Genomic DNA, 17,211 nt, shown 5'->3' on the forward strand with positions numbered 1-17,211 from the left:
CTAACTACTCCACAGAGAATCTCAAAATGTAAATTTTCGACATTCCATTTCAAACCACAAATGACAATATCAGTAAAATTTTAAAAACAAAATTTAAGTGAAAGATTCACCTTGAAAGACGTAACCCTCTTTATAATACTCAATTATTCTAGCCTTAGCTGGATCCTTGAAAGCAAATGCCTACGTTTAAAGAAGTTATTACAGCTGTAAATGCAGTTTCCTTACTTTAACTACAGATTGTATCCAGAACAAGTGAATAAGAAAGAAAGAATTCCTCTCACCTGTTTAGGTATAACCCCAGGCATGCGAATATCCAATGCAAAATCTGATGAATCAATAGGAATTACCGGTCTGGTGGTACCAAGACATTCATTGGAAAATGGTCTGGTAGTTTCTTTAAACCTTAAAAAAGAGGGCAATTTCAATATTCTTGAACATAATGGGATCTAAACTCAACATGAGAAGGTGAAAGAAAGGAATTCTGTGACCTTAAAGATGATTGATTTAAACCCAATGAAAACTCTAAAGATGTGATGACTACATAATTTTCTTAAACATACTCAGATTTTCATTTTATAGTCCAATAACAATATATACCTAATTTGTAAACAAAATATAACCAATGCAATCAACCAGGCTATATCTAAAACTCCATTCAATAAAAACGTACATGTTTTTACTGAAAATTTATTTAAAAATTATGTCATATAAAAATATGTATGTCAAAACATATATTTGTTTCAGGTTAATGAAGATACAGTATTAATACATTACAAATTATCACAGGCATGCCAATTTTCAAATGGCAGAAATATTAACCATAACCCAGTAAAAATTTTTGTAACTATTTTCGGTGTCCAGAATTACTAGATAGAAACAAGAAAGTCAACCATAATCTTGCTAGGAGGCAGAGCTGTTAGGAGGAAGAAATAAAAGACTGCGATGTGAATTACAAATGTACAAGTACATAAATATTTAATAAGGTAATTAGTAGGCGTTTGTATACAGCTCAGTGTTTCCTTGTGAGCTATTACAGTCTATGATCTGCTTCTCCTCGACACTGATGTATCTTTATATTTTATTCTTCAAGCTGTTATAAACAAGAAGGTATTCAAGTCTAAGCGACTATATTGTAGTTCCTGAAATACCTCCCCAAGAGGGAGTGATTAGTATTGGAAATCACAACTTCTAATTGGAGTTTTGAAAGCCAGAACTGCTTGGCTACAATACAGTGGGCTTCTTCTGCACGGGGGACTTCACAAGAAGTTACTGTGCTAAAATTCCAAGTCATTCCAGCAAAGAACATCAACCTCGTCTTTTTTGCCAACACTCAGGTTCATAAAAGTGATTACATTTCTCAACAGCATGCACAGAAAGCACCCGAACAACGAACACCCACCTCTTAAAGACAGAAAGTGGGCTTCGGAAAGCCAAACAGCTGCTTGGAAAAACAAGGAGGAGAACTAGCAGGCTGGGGACGCGGCCAGCCATGTCCACGCCGCTCCGGCCCCGCCGGGAGAGGACCGGGCAGCGCAGCGCGGGGCTGGGGCCGGCGGTGGGGCAGCGGCGCCGCCAGCAACCGCTACTTCATGGCCCGGGCGCGGCGGGCGTCCTGCGGCGGCCACACACCATCCGCCCGCGAGAGCAGCGAGCTGGCCTCGGCGAGGCGTCTCGGTCACGAGCGGCGGGCAGAAAGCCGTGGGCAGGCGGGACTTTTGTCCGGCCCGCAGGCGGAAGCTTTCCTCCCTCCAGCGCCGCTAACGTGCCCTGGCGCTGGGGCTAGACGCGCGGATGCCTTATCACTCCGGAATGACAGGGACTGTGAGGGGTATCACCGAAACCCGCGTCAGTCATCATTCAGAACCTGCAAAAATAGAAGCAGATAATGGATGACTAACACGTTACAGCATTTGTCCTCAGCAAATCCCAGCTGAGGTTCTTTAATAGATTAGTAGTTTCACAAGCTTGCGCCCAAGCCTGGGGAAAATGCTGGTCTGTTGAGCTCCCTCCCCCACAGCCAGACCCCAAGATTTCACGAACCCCGAGTAGAGCCGGTGTTCTGTCTTTGCTTGCTCTTCCTCCCTCGGACCCACTCCTGTTTTCTTTTCCTACTTCTTCCCCGCTTTATCCCTCACAGCTACCCCACTCTGAATTTCTGCTTACTTCCTCTATCACTGTTTTCTCTCAGCAAAAATGCTCTTAATACCTCTTTGCTGAATGTAAACATCATACAAATGACCGGCTAAGGCACAAGGAAACAAAACAAAACAAAACGAAGAGAGGCAAAGACAAAGCACTTGGATACCACAGTAATCAGATAGGAAAAGACTTTGAGAACAAAGGCATGTTTATATACATGCATCACAGAGCTAGAGATCCAAGAGGAAAAGATACCTCCTACCAAGAACTCCCAAGGATCATCACAGAATTGCCCAAGTTCTCAGAATTATTTTAAAACAAACCAAAACTCTACAGCTAACATGATACACAAGATGTAAATGCCCATTTAAAAATCCTGCATCTCATATGCAAAATAATTTTGTACTTAGAAGGCATGCCTTCCAAAAGATATCCTTTCCAAAGTCTGGAGTTTTACAACATAATTAGAAAGAGTAGGGAGACTCTAAGCTGACCCCCAGATGAATTTTATCGACAAAGGTTATGATGAAGAACATCACATTAACACAAATGAGAGGCCTGAAGAACCAGTGTTATAGCTCAATGTGTTATAAGAGGACTCAACTAGGCTAAACTTGAAAACATTCACATTTTGACTGAATATATTTAAGACTATGTATCAAACCTGCAAATTTTAGTCTGAAGGCATAAATTAAAACTGTATAATTCACAATATAAAAATACTGTACTTCCAAAGAAAGAGATTAAAGTTTTATTTTAATCAGTAACTATAAACATGGTTCCAAGAATCTCAAATGAATTCAATGGGAAGATGTGTAACAGTAAAAAGAAAAAATAAGGAAAAATCATATTGAAATGCTTCACAGTAATACATCAGCCTCTGGAAATCGCAAGATAGTGAAGCTAATCTAAAACAAAACGAAACAAAACAAAAACCTAGAACCAAAACAAATAAAAAAGCACTAACCTTAAATGAAGTGAGATTCTTCATGATCAGTGTTTTATAGATAGAAGAAACATACCATATACCAAATATAAATAAAACCTGACTTAACATCCAACCAATTCAAGGATGCTTGAGGCTCACCAGCAGTCAAAGACCAGCTAATTTACATAAGCAATGACATTTTTAAAAGACTGATAATATTTGTTTGAACTTTCTCTTTGGCTTGCTGTTTGAGCTTTCAGAAACAAAAACCTTCAGCTTTATCCTTATCCTGTGGGTAAAGGAAAGAACTCCTTATGGAGGAAGAGAAACAATTGGCCTGAAGGCTATGCTACTGCCTTTGCTAGCAACAAAGTATAATCCTATCAAATGACAATACTTCACATTCCCTGGTTTTTTTTTTTTAATATATATATATTTATATATATATGAAGAAGGGGTTATATTTTAATATTTCATTCAGAACAGGATTCAAGGACAGTCCCTCTTCCAGTTGGCAAGGAGATTTGGTATTACACAAACACTTGAAAACAAATTAAGTATTAAAATTCTCTAACAGGAACACACCCTTAAGTAGTAGCCTTTGAAAAAAATATTCCACTTATCTCTTTGATTTTATTACCTTTGATGTCCCTAAACCACCCACTTAAAGAAAAGGGAATTAAAGTTGTGGGTAGAAGCAAAGTTAGTACTTGTAGCCATGAATAGAACAAAAGGTCTTATAAAAATGAAAGCTAATTATGCTTCTTGTTTCTGGATGACTTGCAAGCTAAAGACAAAATACAAATCCTCATATGAAAAAAAAAAAAAAAAACATGTCCACCCATTTTTTTAAATAATTCTGGATAATATAGAACATATAATAATCACATTTTATTAGTATTCTTATTTAAGATTTAAAAATTTTAAATATATTTCGCTGAGATAATTCCTTCACTCATCAAAAAAAAAGACAAAAAACCCTTAGTTTCAGAACTTTATACAAAAGATTGTAATACATACTGGAGTTTTATAAAATGAATAAAACTAAAAAAGATTATAGTCTATTAAGGGAGATGAGAACTTTACACAGTAACATAAGGTATATTTAGAATGTAGTATTCTATATGAGTACTATAAAAAGAGACTCAGAATTTTGAAGAAGGAAAACATCTTCAAAAGGAGGGCAAGAAAAAAGAAGAGTAAAGCAGTATTCAGTGGAAGGGGTGGCTATCGAGCAAGCCTTGGAGGACAGTTGGAGTTTCCACTGTGGGAGGTCAACAGTGAGCATTACAGGTACAGGGAAATGGCAGGAGCAAAGGAGCCCAGCTGGGGAACAGAGTATGTTCATAAAATAATAAAAGTTCTGCCTCCTAGACTCAAGCTGCAGGCCCAGATTTACTATTTTATTTGTAATACAAAGCAAATGTTCTGTTTACATATTCATAAAATCTTCAGGTAAGAATGATTTATAACCTATACCTATATGGATATTAATTCCAGGAGGAGTATTAGTAGTAGTTAAGTACAGCTTAGTCCAGAGGACCATAAAACTAATTTGGCTCTTACAAAGTAGGCAGCCCATTCCTTCTAATTTTCATAAAAGATAGCTGGCATTTATTACTGGTCAAAGAGCCAAATAAATATGATGGCCATTTTGACCATTCATTCGTGTATTCATTAATAAGAGACTCAGTACAGCATAGTGGGTACCTGTAAACTGAAGGAAAACTGCCCGATTCCTGGGTCCACTATGTATTAGCTGTGTGAAACTAGACAAGTACCTAACCTCTCTAGCTTCAGTTTCTTCATCTGCAAAATGGGCATAATCATATTACCGACCTCTTTGGGCTGTTGCCAGGAAAAACTAAATTAGTACCCTTAGAACAGTGCTGGACACATAATAAATGCTCCCTATTATTGTTGCTGAAACAAATATATATTGAATGCCTGAGACTCTGAATGCTGGGGATGGTGATAATCAAGACAGATAAAGTTCCCACTCTTATAGAAATTACTTTCTGCTGGAGAAAAACAAATAAAAATGACTACCAAACTGTAAATTTCATTTTCTTTTAAGGAGATTTTATGCAGTTTCCTTGAATGACTTATGGTTAAACTGACTAAAGGGTGCATATCCATTCACATAGCAATTTGACTTCTGAGGATTAATTCTTAGGCAAAAACTGAACAAGGCACAAGGCACAACTATGTTTATAAAAATGTTTATTAGTATTGTTCGTAATAACAAAGACCTGGATGTTTATAATGGCAAAAGAACTGAAAGCAATTTAAATGTCCTTCAATAGGAGATTTGTGGAAAAAAAACTTAGAGTTATAAAAACCAGAATACTATGCATCCCTTAAAAACAAAACAAAACAAAAAGACACTATGTGTCTATTTTTAAAGCCAAGGGCATTTTTTTTTTATTATTTTTTTATTTTTTGAGACGGGGTCTTACTCTGTAGCCCAGCCTGGAGTGCAGTGGCGCGATTTTGGCTCACTCCAACCTCTGCCTCCTAGACTCAAGCAATCCTCCTGCCTCAGCCTCCCGAGTAGCTGGGACTACAGACATACACCATCATGCCCTGACAATATTTGTATTTTTTGTAGAGACAAGTTTTTGCCAAGTTTCCCAGGCTGGTCTCGAACTCCTGAGGTCACATGATCTGTCTGTCTCAGCCTCCTAAAGTGCTGAGATTACAGGCATGAGCCACCACATCTGGCCTCCAAAGGCATATCCTATAACATATTTTTTGGCATAGCTTACAAATGTTTAAAGAACCTGAAAATTATAGAAATGCTGCAAGTATACTACAAATAGCTTTTTTTCCATAATCATTTTAGAGTTACTGACCTGGTGCTCCATCATCCCTAAATAAACACTTTAGTGTGACTTCCTAAAAATGAATACATTCTGCTACATAACCCCAATAAAACCATCAAAATCAAAAAATTCACGTGAATACATTACTAACATCTAATCCTCAGGTTCCAAACTTTGCCCACTGTCCCAATGATGCCTTTTATTAGCAAAAGCATCCAGTTCAGAATCAGGTGTTCCAAGGAAAGTTGTCATGTCTCCAGTCTGCTTCACTCCAGACAGTTTCTCAGTCTGTCTTTAGCTTTTATGACCTTGACTCTATGGAAGATTACAGGCTAGTTATTTTGCAGAATGCCTCTCAATTAGTGTTTATTTTATGTTTCATTAGGACCAGATTCAGGTTACGCATCTTTGGCAGGAGTATGGCAGAAATGATGGTGTGTTCTTCTCACTACATCTGTATTAATTGTCCATTGCTGCATATCTAATTACCCCAAAACATAGTAAGTGAAAACAATAAGCATTATCTTTCATAGTTTCTGTGCATCAGGAAAAGCTTAGCTGGGAGGTTCTCTTACGAGGTTGTGGTTTAGATGTGAACCAGAACTGCAGTCATCTGAAGGCCTGACTAGAGCTGGAAGATTTGCTTGCAAGGTGGCTCGCTCACATGGCTGGCAAGTGAGTGCTGGTTGTTGGCAGAAAAAACATGTCCTCAATATGTGGCCTCTCTGTCGGGCTACTTGAGTGTCTTCACAACATGGCACCGGGCTTCCCCCAGAGGGAGCAGTCTTTTATTATGTAGCATCAGAAGCCACACACCATCATTTCTCTAACATCCTGCTGGCTATACAGGTCAGCCCCACCCACTGAAGGAGAAGACCACCCACGGCATGAATAGCTAGGTGGGGAGGACCATCGCTTGGAAGCTGCCTACCACAGCATTTTATTAAGTGGCCATGATTGTGACTTGTCTCATTACTGACAATATTAACTTTGACCATTTGATTAAGTTGATGTCTTCCAGCTGTTTCCACCATACTGTTAACTATTTTTTCCCTTTACAATTAATATGCTTTGGTGAAGAGGTTATTATTATCATCATTTTGAGGCAGGGTCTTGCGCTCTGTTGCCCAGGCTGGAGTATAGTGGCATGATCTTAGCTCACTGCAACCTCCACCTTCTGGGCTCAGGCGATCCTTCTACCTCAGCCTCCCAAATAGCTGGGACCACAGGTGTGCACCACCACACCCGGTTAATGTTTTTTTTTGGTAGAGATAGGGTTTCACCATGTTTCCCAGGCTGGTCCCGAACTCCTGGACTCAAGCTATTCGCCCACCTCGCCCTTCCTAAGTGCTGGCCTTGGACACATTCCTATCATCCTTTGAACATTTCCTTGCTTTCTGCCCCCTTTCCCACCTGGGCTCAAAGCCCTGCACCAGAACTCCCTCTTTGTGCTCTTTATTTCACCTGCCCTTTGTGAACACCTTATACCAGGCTGTGCACACATCCTCACCCTGTTTGGGCTCTGACACTCCATGCCAGGTCACCAACCCCATCACATGGATGCCTCCCTACCTAATATGGGCTCCAATGCCCCATGCCAGGCAACCCTTCCTCAATATCTACCCTGCTTTGCCCTAGACAGTTGCTTTAGGACTGAACTGGTCAGGAAGAAAAAAGACTTAAGTTTTTAAACAGCTTATTATAGAACAGCATACATATAGAAAGTCGTGTATCACTTAACAATGGGGTTACGTCCTGAAAAATGCATTGTTATGTTAGGCCATTTCATTCTTGTGTGAACATCATTGAGTGTACTTACATAAACCTAGATGGTATAGCCTATGACACACCTAGGCTCTATATAGTCTATTGCTCCTAGGCTACAAACCTGCACAACATGTTACTATAGTGATTACTGGAAACAACTCTAACACAATGCTAAGTATCTGTGTATCTAAACATAGAAAAGGTACAGTACAAATATGGTATATAAGAAATGGTACATTTGTATATGGCACTTACAAATGGAGCTTCAGGACTGGAAGTTGCTCTGGGTGAGTCAGTGAGTAAGTGGTGAGTGAGAGGCCTAGTACATTACTGTACACTACTATAGACTTTATAACACTGTACAGGAGATTTTATGCAGTTTCCTTTAAGCTTTACTAAATGTATTTTAAAAATCTTCCTTCAATAATAAATTAATCTTACTGTAGTGTAGCTTTTTACTTTATAAACTTTTAAAAATTGTTTAACTTTTTAACTCTTTTGCAATAAAATTTAGCTTAAAAAGCAAATGCGTTGTACCATTATATAGAATATTTTCTTTCTTTATATCTTTATTCTATAAGCTTTTTAAAAAAATCTTTTTTAAACTTTTTAAGCTTTTTCGTTAAAAGTGAAGACACACACACACACACACACACACACACATTAGCCTAGGCCTACACAAGATCAGGATGATCAATATTAGTTTTTCACCTCCACATCTTGTCCCACCAGAAGGTCTTCTGGGCAATAGCACATGGAACAGTCATCTCCTATGATAACAATGCCTTTTGAAATGCCTCCTGAAAACCCTGCCTCAGGCTGTTTTACAGTTAACATTTTTTTTGTTGTTGTTAAGTAGAAGGAGTGCACTCTAAAATAAAGATTAAAAAGTATAGTATTGTAAATGCATAAACCAATCATACAGTCGTTTATTATCATTATCAAGTATTATGTACTGCACATAATCGTATGTGCCAAACTTTTATGTGACTGGCAGGGCAGTAGGTTTGTTAACACCAGCATTACCACAAACACATGAGTAATGCGTTGACATTATGATGACTACGGTGTTACTAGGTGATAGGAATTTTTCAGCTCTATTATAATCTTATGGGACCACCATCACATATGTGTTCTGACATTGACTAAAGCATCGTTATGAGGCATGTGACTGTATTTAAAAGTCTGAAGTAATATAACTTAAACTGTTGCATTTCCAGAGATTTTCTATGGAGATGGTTGGGGAAAAGGTGGAGTTTACTGTCTATTTATATGCTTTTGTAGTCTTTTAATTTTCACTGGCTTGTATTACTTTTGTAACTAGAAGAAAACAGGAATATATGCATTTAAAAATATTTTATTAAATATGGTTCTATAGATTTCAATTTACACGTTAACTGCTATCTGAAAGTTAGGTAATGTTTTGATAAAAGAAAAATTCTCCCTCTGCTTAGCAAGAACATTGCAAACTAAATGTCATGGTGGCTATATAGCTGCAATGCAGAGTTTCTTAAACTCAGCACTATCAACATTTTGGGCTGAACCATTCTTTGTTGTGGGGGCCGTCCTGTGTATTACAGAGTGTTCAGCAGCACCCTTGGCCTCCACCCACTAGATGCCAGTAGCGTTCCCCTCAGTTATGGCAACCAAAAATGTCTCCAGATATTCCCAAATGTTTTCTGAAGGGTAAAATCACCTGGTTGAGAACCACTGCTATAATGTGGCTCATTAAGATGAAGCTTAACTTGTAAATCAAATGCAATGCCATTTTCTTTAAATACATATAATAAGAAATAAATAAGTTAAAGAAGTGTTTGCAAAAATGGAACTTCCAAATAATGGGGGAAAATATCCTAACAGAATAATCATAACAACAGGTAAAACTTACTGACTTATATGCCAACACTGACTTTGCATGTATTATCTTGCTGAATTCTTATGACTTTGAAATGTGGGTTATCAATCCTGTTTTATAGATGAGGAATCTAAAGCTCAGAAAAATTAACTTGTTCTGGTTATATCGTGATAAAGCAGCAAGAATTCAAATCCTAGCCTGCTGACTCCAGAATCCATGCTCTTAATCCATACTCCTCAACACAAAACGGACCCTCCACATTCATAGGGGATATTTTCTTCAGGTATAACAAATAGGTAAATCCTTTGAATATCATTTTCTTGCAAAATAATAATAGTTCATGTTTATTGAGCAATTACTATATTCCAGGCATTGTACTAAGCAGTTTATATAAACTAGCTCTTCCAAATTCTCACAGCAACCGTATGAAATTTGTACCGTTATCATTCCTATTTTACTGAAGTGGCAACTAGACAAAAAGTGAATTGGTAACATGCCCATGGTACCCAGCCAGGACATAAACACAGGCAATCTGACGCCATGGTTGAAGCTCTTAACAACACACCTAGTCTTTTTTCCTTTCATATACTAGGAAGCATTCCCTCTTCAACTTTATAAACATTAGTCATTTAGCTAATTCAGAAGGTAACAAATCGAAGTCCTATGCTTATGATTCAAATTGATCCAAAAGAAGATTTTGTTTGGCCTGCATGGGTTTTTTCCCAACTCCTCCCCTACATTTGAGCTCTGAATAAACATTTCAAAATGAAAGATTTCACATAAAACCCAGATTTCCACTCTCTTGAAGAGCCATAAAAATCTGGCATCACTGGACTCACATTTCCACACAGCAACAATTAGCTGAGCCAAGTAGTGACTCCCTTTTTGACGTGGCCAGCAATCCGCAGACTGCCACTGTCCCCACTGCTCCCTATCTGTTCTCAGTCTCTGAGGCTAGGAGTGGTTGTTTAAACTGCTGCTCAGCTCTCAAGTGCAGTTATTTGTCCATTTGTTTTTTGCCTTTTGTATTTTTTCATACCTGGCCGGCTTTTCTCATTAACATTACTAACTGACACCTTAGAATCATCTGTGTTGTGATCACTGAGGGACACCCTTGCTCTAGGAAGGTAAACTTCACCCTAGGTGGAACATAGGGTTTACCACACTTAGGTGTACTAAGTTCCTGGGGTATTTTTTGTTGTTGATGGTTTGTTTTTTAAGGCTCTCTTCATTAGCAAGACATAGAAAATTGAATGGTATTTTCTGCACACAGGTTTGTTTGGGACTCATGTCTTCTAACATGCAGCCAATTTGAAGTATCTTTCCCTTGCAAGTCAAAATTGGCTAGGTACCTATTAGAATATACATGCTGAAAAAATAATCTCAGGGGTACCATTCAGCATATGATCCTACTGCAATAAGAACTTGCCAAAAGTAAAAAAAAATATTTTATTTTATTTTTTGTTTCCATGATCAGTAACAGATGCCCTTTAAATATGTCCATTAGTCATCAAATCGCTCAGCCCTGTAAATACTTCCATGGGGAAAATAACAAGACACATAATTCTTAATTAAATTTCTCAGCTTTGACTAATACAAATGTTACTTCCTAACACATGTATCAAATTCAATGCTGGCATATTTTACTGTAAAATAAAACAGATCCCTGTCTTCCAAACAGCACACATCTTTTTACTCTAAAGACTGAACTGGCAAGTGCTCAAGAGATGGGTGACCTGCAGAGGAAAAGCATTAACCATTACAGATGATGCCAGAGAGGTAGACCACTTCTTTGTATCCTACTCACTTGCCCACCAGGTACCTTATTTATTTATAAACTCAGGACGTCACATAAAATTTAGTTTCACAAGAGCACAAAACACCTTTTCAGCTATCACCTACTTTCTCCTTGAAACATTGTTGAGTCAGGGGAACAGACCTTTGGGCTGGTTTTGCAGAGCTATTTAGCGGACAACCCTCCGTGAGCTCTGCCTTAACTCATGAAGCAAGTCAGTCAGCAGAACCTAGACTTAGAGACTATGTCCATAATATGCCATTTCAGAAATTAATGAACTTTGTTCCTCTTCAGTAAAATTTTTCAGGAACTAGTTTGCAAGTAATGTCAAAGACCCCACTAGATTTCAAATCTTGGATATTTTTTTTCAAAAAATGTGTGAATCATAGAATGACCCACTGATTTCGGTATTGAAAGATCTTTCGCATTAATGCTTTGGAGTGCTTCTTTTGTTGGTCTTTGTGTTACTAGTTTCTTTTATTTTTAGGAGGAAGTTGGCATAGAATGGAGGGAGGGTAACCGCATGTAAGGGCAAATATTTAGTTTACCGGGCTTCAATGAATGGGGTCTGAAGGTGGGGATCTGCCTTTCCTTCTGCTTTTCTTGCAATCAATCAACACATTTTTAATGAGATGTTTGTGACGTTTTTTCCTGTTTATGATTCCACATCCTTAGGCATACTAGTTGTTCCTGAAGCATTTTAATATATATTTTGTTAAATGCTCTCCAATGACTTCAGAGGTGGGAGGTATTAACTACACACGAAAACCAGCTCAGACCCAGACCATGAAGTTACAAAATAAGTATTCTCTTTCTTTAAAAGTCTATAGGAAATGTCTAGATTTTCACTTAAAAACAACAGTGACCTTTATCTTCTGTTTCTGGTGGTATTCATACAGAAGTGTTTTCTCCCATAGCACAGTCATATTTTCAAATGATTCTTAAGTTTTCCACTTCAAATGTTCAAATTTATACAACAAAATGCCCATAAACACACCCTTTCCTATTACAAACGTTTTGCTATCCTTTTCTTAAAGCCACTCAGCTGTATTATTACAGTACTTAAAAGTGAAGTCTATAATCATATAACCCTATTATAGAATTGAAAAACATATGGAAATTTTTCTTAAAGATCATCAAAGAATGTCAAAACATTCTCTCATTTGAATAATTCTGCCCAATTGGGTTTAGAATCCCTTAGAGGAATTCTGCAAAGTGTAAACTACACACTGCCCTCTCAATTCATCTCAACTAGATAATTTGGAAGTCATTAACAAAAGAACAAAACTGCTTAAAAAACATTTTAATGTCTTTTCTTTTAGGGCACAGAGGCTAAAATAAAATTTAGCTTAATCATAAGACAACCATTTGAATTTTTAAATATGCAATTCACCACTGAAAGAAGTACAATGTACTGAAGTAGCTTATAAGCAGATATTTTAATTTCTAATCTATAGTACTAACAGTTCTCTTTGATCAGCGTCCCCAAATTCCCCGTGAACTATCAATGAAGAGCTTCACAATTTTCTTCTGGCTGAAAATGATCAAAGCATTCTTAGGTTTGTTAGAATTCTTTGATGCTGCTGCACAAACAGGTGGTGAGTTTATCTCATTGCTATTAAACTGTTTCTTGCTGTCTTGAGCTTAGGAAGAAGTGGTTTATTTTAACAAGGTGCTCACAGAGTGGCTTGTTCTTTGCCAATTTTTAATAATTTTTACAAGGTTTCCCACAGTGACTAGCAATACGCACCCTGGAATGGAAGATGAGAGCTGAAAAAAGATGAGGTCCATGATCCTCCAGGCCTGAGACACATCCCAGGTGGACTTCCAGGAGTATCAAGGAAGTGAGGCCCAAGCACATCCAGTTGATCTTATTAGCTTTCTCTCTCCATTGTTGAGGCTACATGCCCTAAGCTTGAGTTATATCATAACTAAAAGTTGAGTTTTTAAGTCACAGAAAAATGTGAAATACCCAACATTTGCCAATGTAAACCAAAATAAGGAGCCCCCCCCGGGCAGTATAGTATAGAGAAGTCATTCCCATCTTTGAAGTATAAAAATCCCTTTTTAAAAGGAGGACATTTCATGGAACTATACGTTATAATGACACTATTAATAATTAAAACAATATTAATAGTTTTTGAGTAGTTGCTATATGCCAGGCAGCCTTTTAAATACTTTCCATGTATAATTTCATTTAATGCTCATGACATCCTATAAGCTATGTCTAAGTATTATCTACATTTTACAGATGAGCAAACAGAGGCACAGAAGTCAAGGAACGTGTTGGCCATCATGTTGCCAGAAGTAGCGGGGCAGCGATTGAAACGCAACTTTGGCTGCATTCAAGGCAGGATCTACCAGCTTGATAGAGGCTGTACTTCTGGTATTTATTAGGAAAATACATAAAGGCTAAGCTGAATCATTACTGAATCAGTAATGCTTTTAAATAAATGTGTACTTTATGTCACACATAATTCAAATCAGTAGTACACGTAAGTGTGAGAAGTGTTATTTGTTTCACATTCCACAATGCTTTTTTCCCGGAGTGACTCTGGGTTTCACCCTAAGTCTGCCTCCCCCGTGGATTCTGAGCCAATAGAAAACCACTGGCGTAAAATGAGGGCGCAGACTTGAAGTCAGAAGTGATAGTTCTGTGTCCTGAAGGGATTCCCTTCACATTTCTAAACTTTGGTTCCCCCCGTCTAAATAGATGGTATTGATAAATGCTCTACCAAATGGCTACTGTGAGAAACAAAAATAATCTGAGCAAATTCTAAAAAGAGTAAAGCACCAGAGAGATCGTAAGTTGTTATTAGTGTTTCAGATTTAGCTTTCTCAATGGATAAAATATAAAATTTTTATTTTATTTTTCTAAATTTACACTGTTTATTCTGAACCTATTTATATCCCATCTTTATTATTTCAGAGTACTAGAACATCTTCAGATTATCTTTGAAGAGTCAGGGACAAAACAGAGCTAAAAACCCAAATTCAAATACTCTTCCTCACACTAAAAATAAAAACAGAAATGGTAACTGCATAATTTAGCAAAAATGTAACTAAAATCTCAACCTAAATCATTTGAAATATGCTTCACTAATCAGGAATAACAATTTGTATTCCAAGGAAATAATCAACGTTATGTCAGGATTATTAGGAAACATTTATTAGGTACTGGCACTGACAGGTACTATATACCTTAGCCTTAAGTTTGTGTTGCATGACTTAAGAAAACTATACAGAGGCAGTCTTGCAGAACCAACTGCCCAAAGAAATCAGCAGTGGAGGTCAATTATGCACATTTATATTCCAAAAGTAGCTGGATGTTTCTGGAACAAATGAAATATAAAATGGTGTGCTTAACTAGGTGCTTAGTATTTAAATTACACAAATAGATTCTTAGTAATACTTGCTTATTTCCTCAGAGGAATATGGACAAGAAATGTACCTTATTGTTGCTAAAGCATTTTAAAAGATCAAATGTACTATATGACTAAGTGCTACAGGAATACTAAATGTTATATGTGTAATCAAGTTTACTATTTTTTACTTAATTCTATCGAATTTAGTATTTATTCCTAATTAAAGGGCTTATGTGAATTATCTTGCTGGGAGGTGGTTCCTTTGAAGTGGAGTTTTAAAAGTCAGCATATATGCACAAATTTTATATTTTAAATTTGCTTCCCATTATGATCCATATTAATTTCTATTATCATAAAATTATATCTCTCCTTAAAACAGTGAAGAAATCATACAAATTAAAAAAAAAATATCTTCTTTGATCCTGATACGACTAACTCATAACATTATGTAAAACTCTGGATAAAGAAATGTACTTCGAATAATCCCAACCAAAAACTGTTATCCCTTTTGAAAGGTTATGTTTTTAAAGATTTGAAAAAAATAGAAACCTAATGGGAAAAAAAACAGAGCATTATGCTTTTAAATAAACTATTCATAAAGATACAAAATGTACACATTTAGTAAAGATCATATTTATTCTTATTTAAAAACACATTACGGTCATTGTCAAAACTTATAAAATTCCATTGACAAAATAAAGCTTTAAAATAATCAGTAGTCCCCATGATCAGTTCAGAGGTATATTAGATACTTAAAAGAAGCTGACCATTTTATTTTTCAATATGATTTTCAAGGATGTATTCAAAATTAATGGTCAGTGCTAGACTGGCCAGTCATTTCCACCACCATAATGGCTGGTGCAGATGATTGCATCATTGATTCAGGGATAGATACCAATGAGGAAAGCAGCTTCCACATTGGTTATGCTGGGTATACATCTAGGAAAATAAGAATATGTTGTACAGATTACTGCTTTTTTGGCATAGTAGAATTTGTATTTTGTTCCACAATATCTTCATCTATGGTTAAATAGAAAAGATAAGTTGAATGACAGAGATGAAAGAATGATATTATTACATATTAATGCATTCAAATATAATGAGAAAACACACTTTAAATTATTTGATCAATTAAAACAAGGCTAAGGAAAAAAACACAAAGGTGAAAGTCCTTTCTCCATAAATAATAACATAGCACTAACGTACTGTATTTCTCTAGAACTCAAGGCTACAGTTATTTTAAGATATTAAAACAATACTATTAATTGTTTCATTCTGAATTAGCCAAATTAATATGTTAAAATGGCCTGTTTTCCTTGTTCCTTAAACTTTGTAATTGTCTCCTTATCTTTTCACAAAATGCCAAAAATTTGCTGGCTATCAAAAAGGTCAACATCTTTTATCAGTAAGCTTTATCTTAATTAAATGCTGATTTTAGAATCAGAAAAATGAGTGAGTTAAGCAGTATTATTTGCCTAAAAGAGAATAAAATTTATGATAAATTTTTCCTTTCATTTTTATATTTAAATCACTATTAGTATTACATTGTAATGAGACAAAGGCTCATTAAGGCTGCCTTTGTAGGTAAAATAAAAACACACTAGAGGGGATATTCTTTATCGAGTTCCAATTATCCTCCAAGGATATAGCAAATGAGATACCATTAAAATATTTAAGTTTAATTACGCAACGTGTTCCAATATGTAATCAAAATACATATATACACAACCTAAGTATTCACTCACATTCCTGAATCTTTTGTATTTAAATTTTTCTCCTAAGGAGAAAGTCAATAGTAATAAAATTACAGAAAAATTCTAAGGGAAAGCAATCCCACTTTTATGCACATAAAATAGTATTTTCTAAACTAATCGTGCATCTGATTACTGAGCAGAGTTCTCCTCAGTCAGTTTTAGGTTTTCCCAATCCCTCTTTCCTCCTGTTCCAGCAGATTCAATCAATAAACCAATCTGCTTTTTGTCTTCCCAAAATAGAACCTACCAATGAGAGTTTCCTGTCGCCCCATATTTGTCCCACCAATTAATTAATTTGAATTTGAGACCAAATGGTAGTTGGTAGTTAGTCCTGCTCTTCTTTCTACCTCTACATTTCTTTCTTCTAGATTCTTCACATCACAATTTCCCAGATACCTGATTTTTTGCAGGGCGTTGTATGTGCTGTAAAGAAGACATGGCTCCGCTCCCCACAACTGTGCAGCTTAAAGCACCAACGCACTCGCCCACCCACCTGCGCTTGGTGGGGAAGTCAAGTACTGGCCACCAAGTGGCCATGTGACCTCCTTTAGCCAATAAGGAGGAACAGAAGTGAACTGTGTCGATGCTGAAGTTTTAAAAGCCAGTGTGTAATTCACCACACTCGTTTTCCCTCTGCCAGTGATCAGTGATGCTCACAGGGCGGCTCTTCTAACTTCCTACTCACACAAAATGATAGAGGGCAAGTTTACCTCTGATAGAGGGCAAGCGTCTTACAGAGACTTAAATTTAGAAATTACTCAAATATTTACAAGAAAAAAGAAT

General features: G+C 36.7%; 1 protein-coding gene across 19 annotated transcripts in view; it reads right to left on the reverse strand.

Annotated features, from left to right (window-relative positions):
• PAM (peptidylglycine alpha-amidating monooxygenase) overlaps positions 1 to 17,211 on the reverse strand; it is a 282,912-nt gene that overhangs the window by 170,626 nt on the left and 95,075 nt on the right. For 16 of the 19 annotated variants that reach the window (XM_037985229.2, XM_073010788.1, XM_008014056.3 and 13 more), the window contains exons 2-3: positions 1,400 to 1,864; positions 282 to 402 (exon numbers count right to left, since the gene is read on the reverse strand). In XM_037985229.2, coding sequence (XP_037841157.2) covers positions 282 to 402; positions 1,400 to 1,491 — 213 coding nt within the window. In that variant the 5' untranslated portion in view covers positions 1,492 to 1,864. Of the gene's footprint in view, positions 1 to 281; positions 403 to 1,399; positions 1,869 to 17,211 lie in introns of those variants that run through there. The other 3 variants (XM_037985245.2, XM_008014051.3, XM_008014054.3) reach the window with 2 other exon arrangements.

Source organism: Chlorocebus sabaeus, chromosome 23 (assembly GCF_047675955.1).
Source record: "Chlorocebus sabaeus isolate Y175 chromosome 23, mChlSab1.0.hap1, whole genome shotgun sequence".
Classification (NCBI taxonomy): Eukaryota; Metazoa; Chordata; class Mammalia; order Primates; family Cercopithecidae; genus Chlorocebus; species Chlorocebus sabaeus.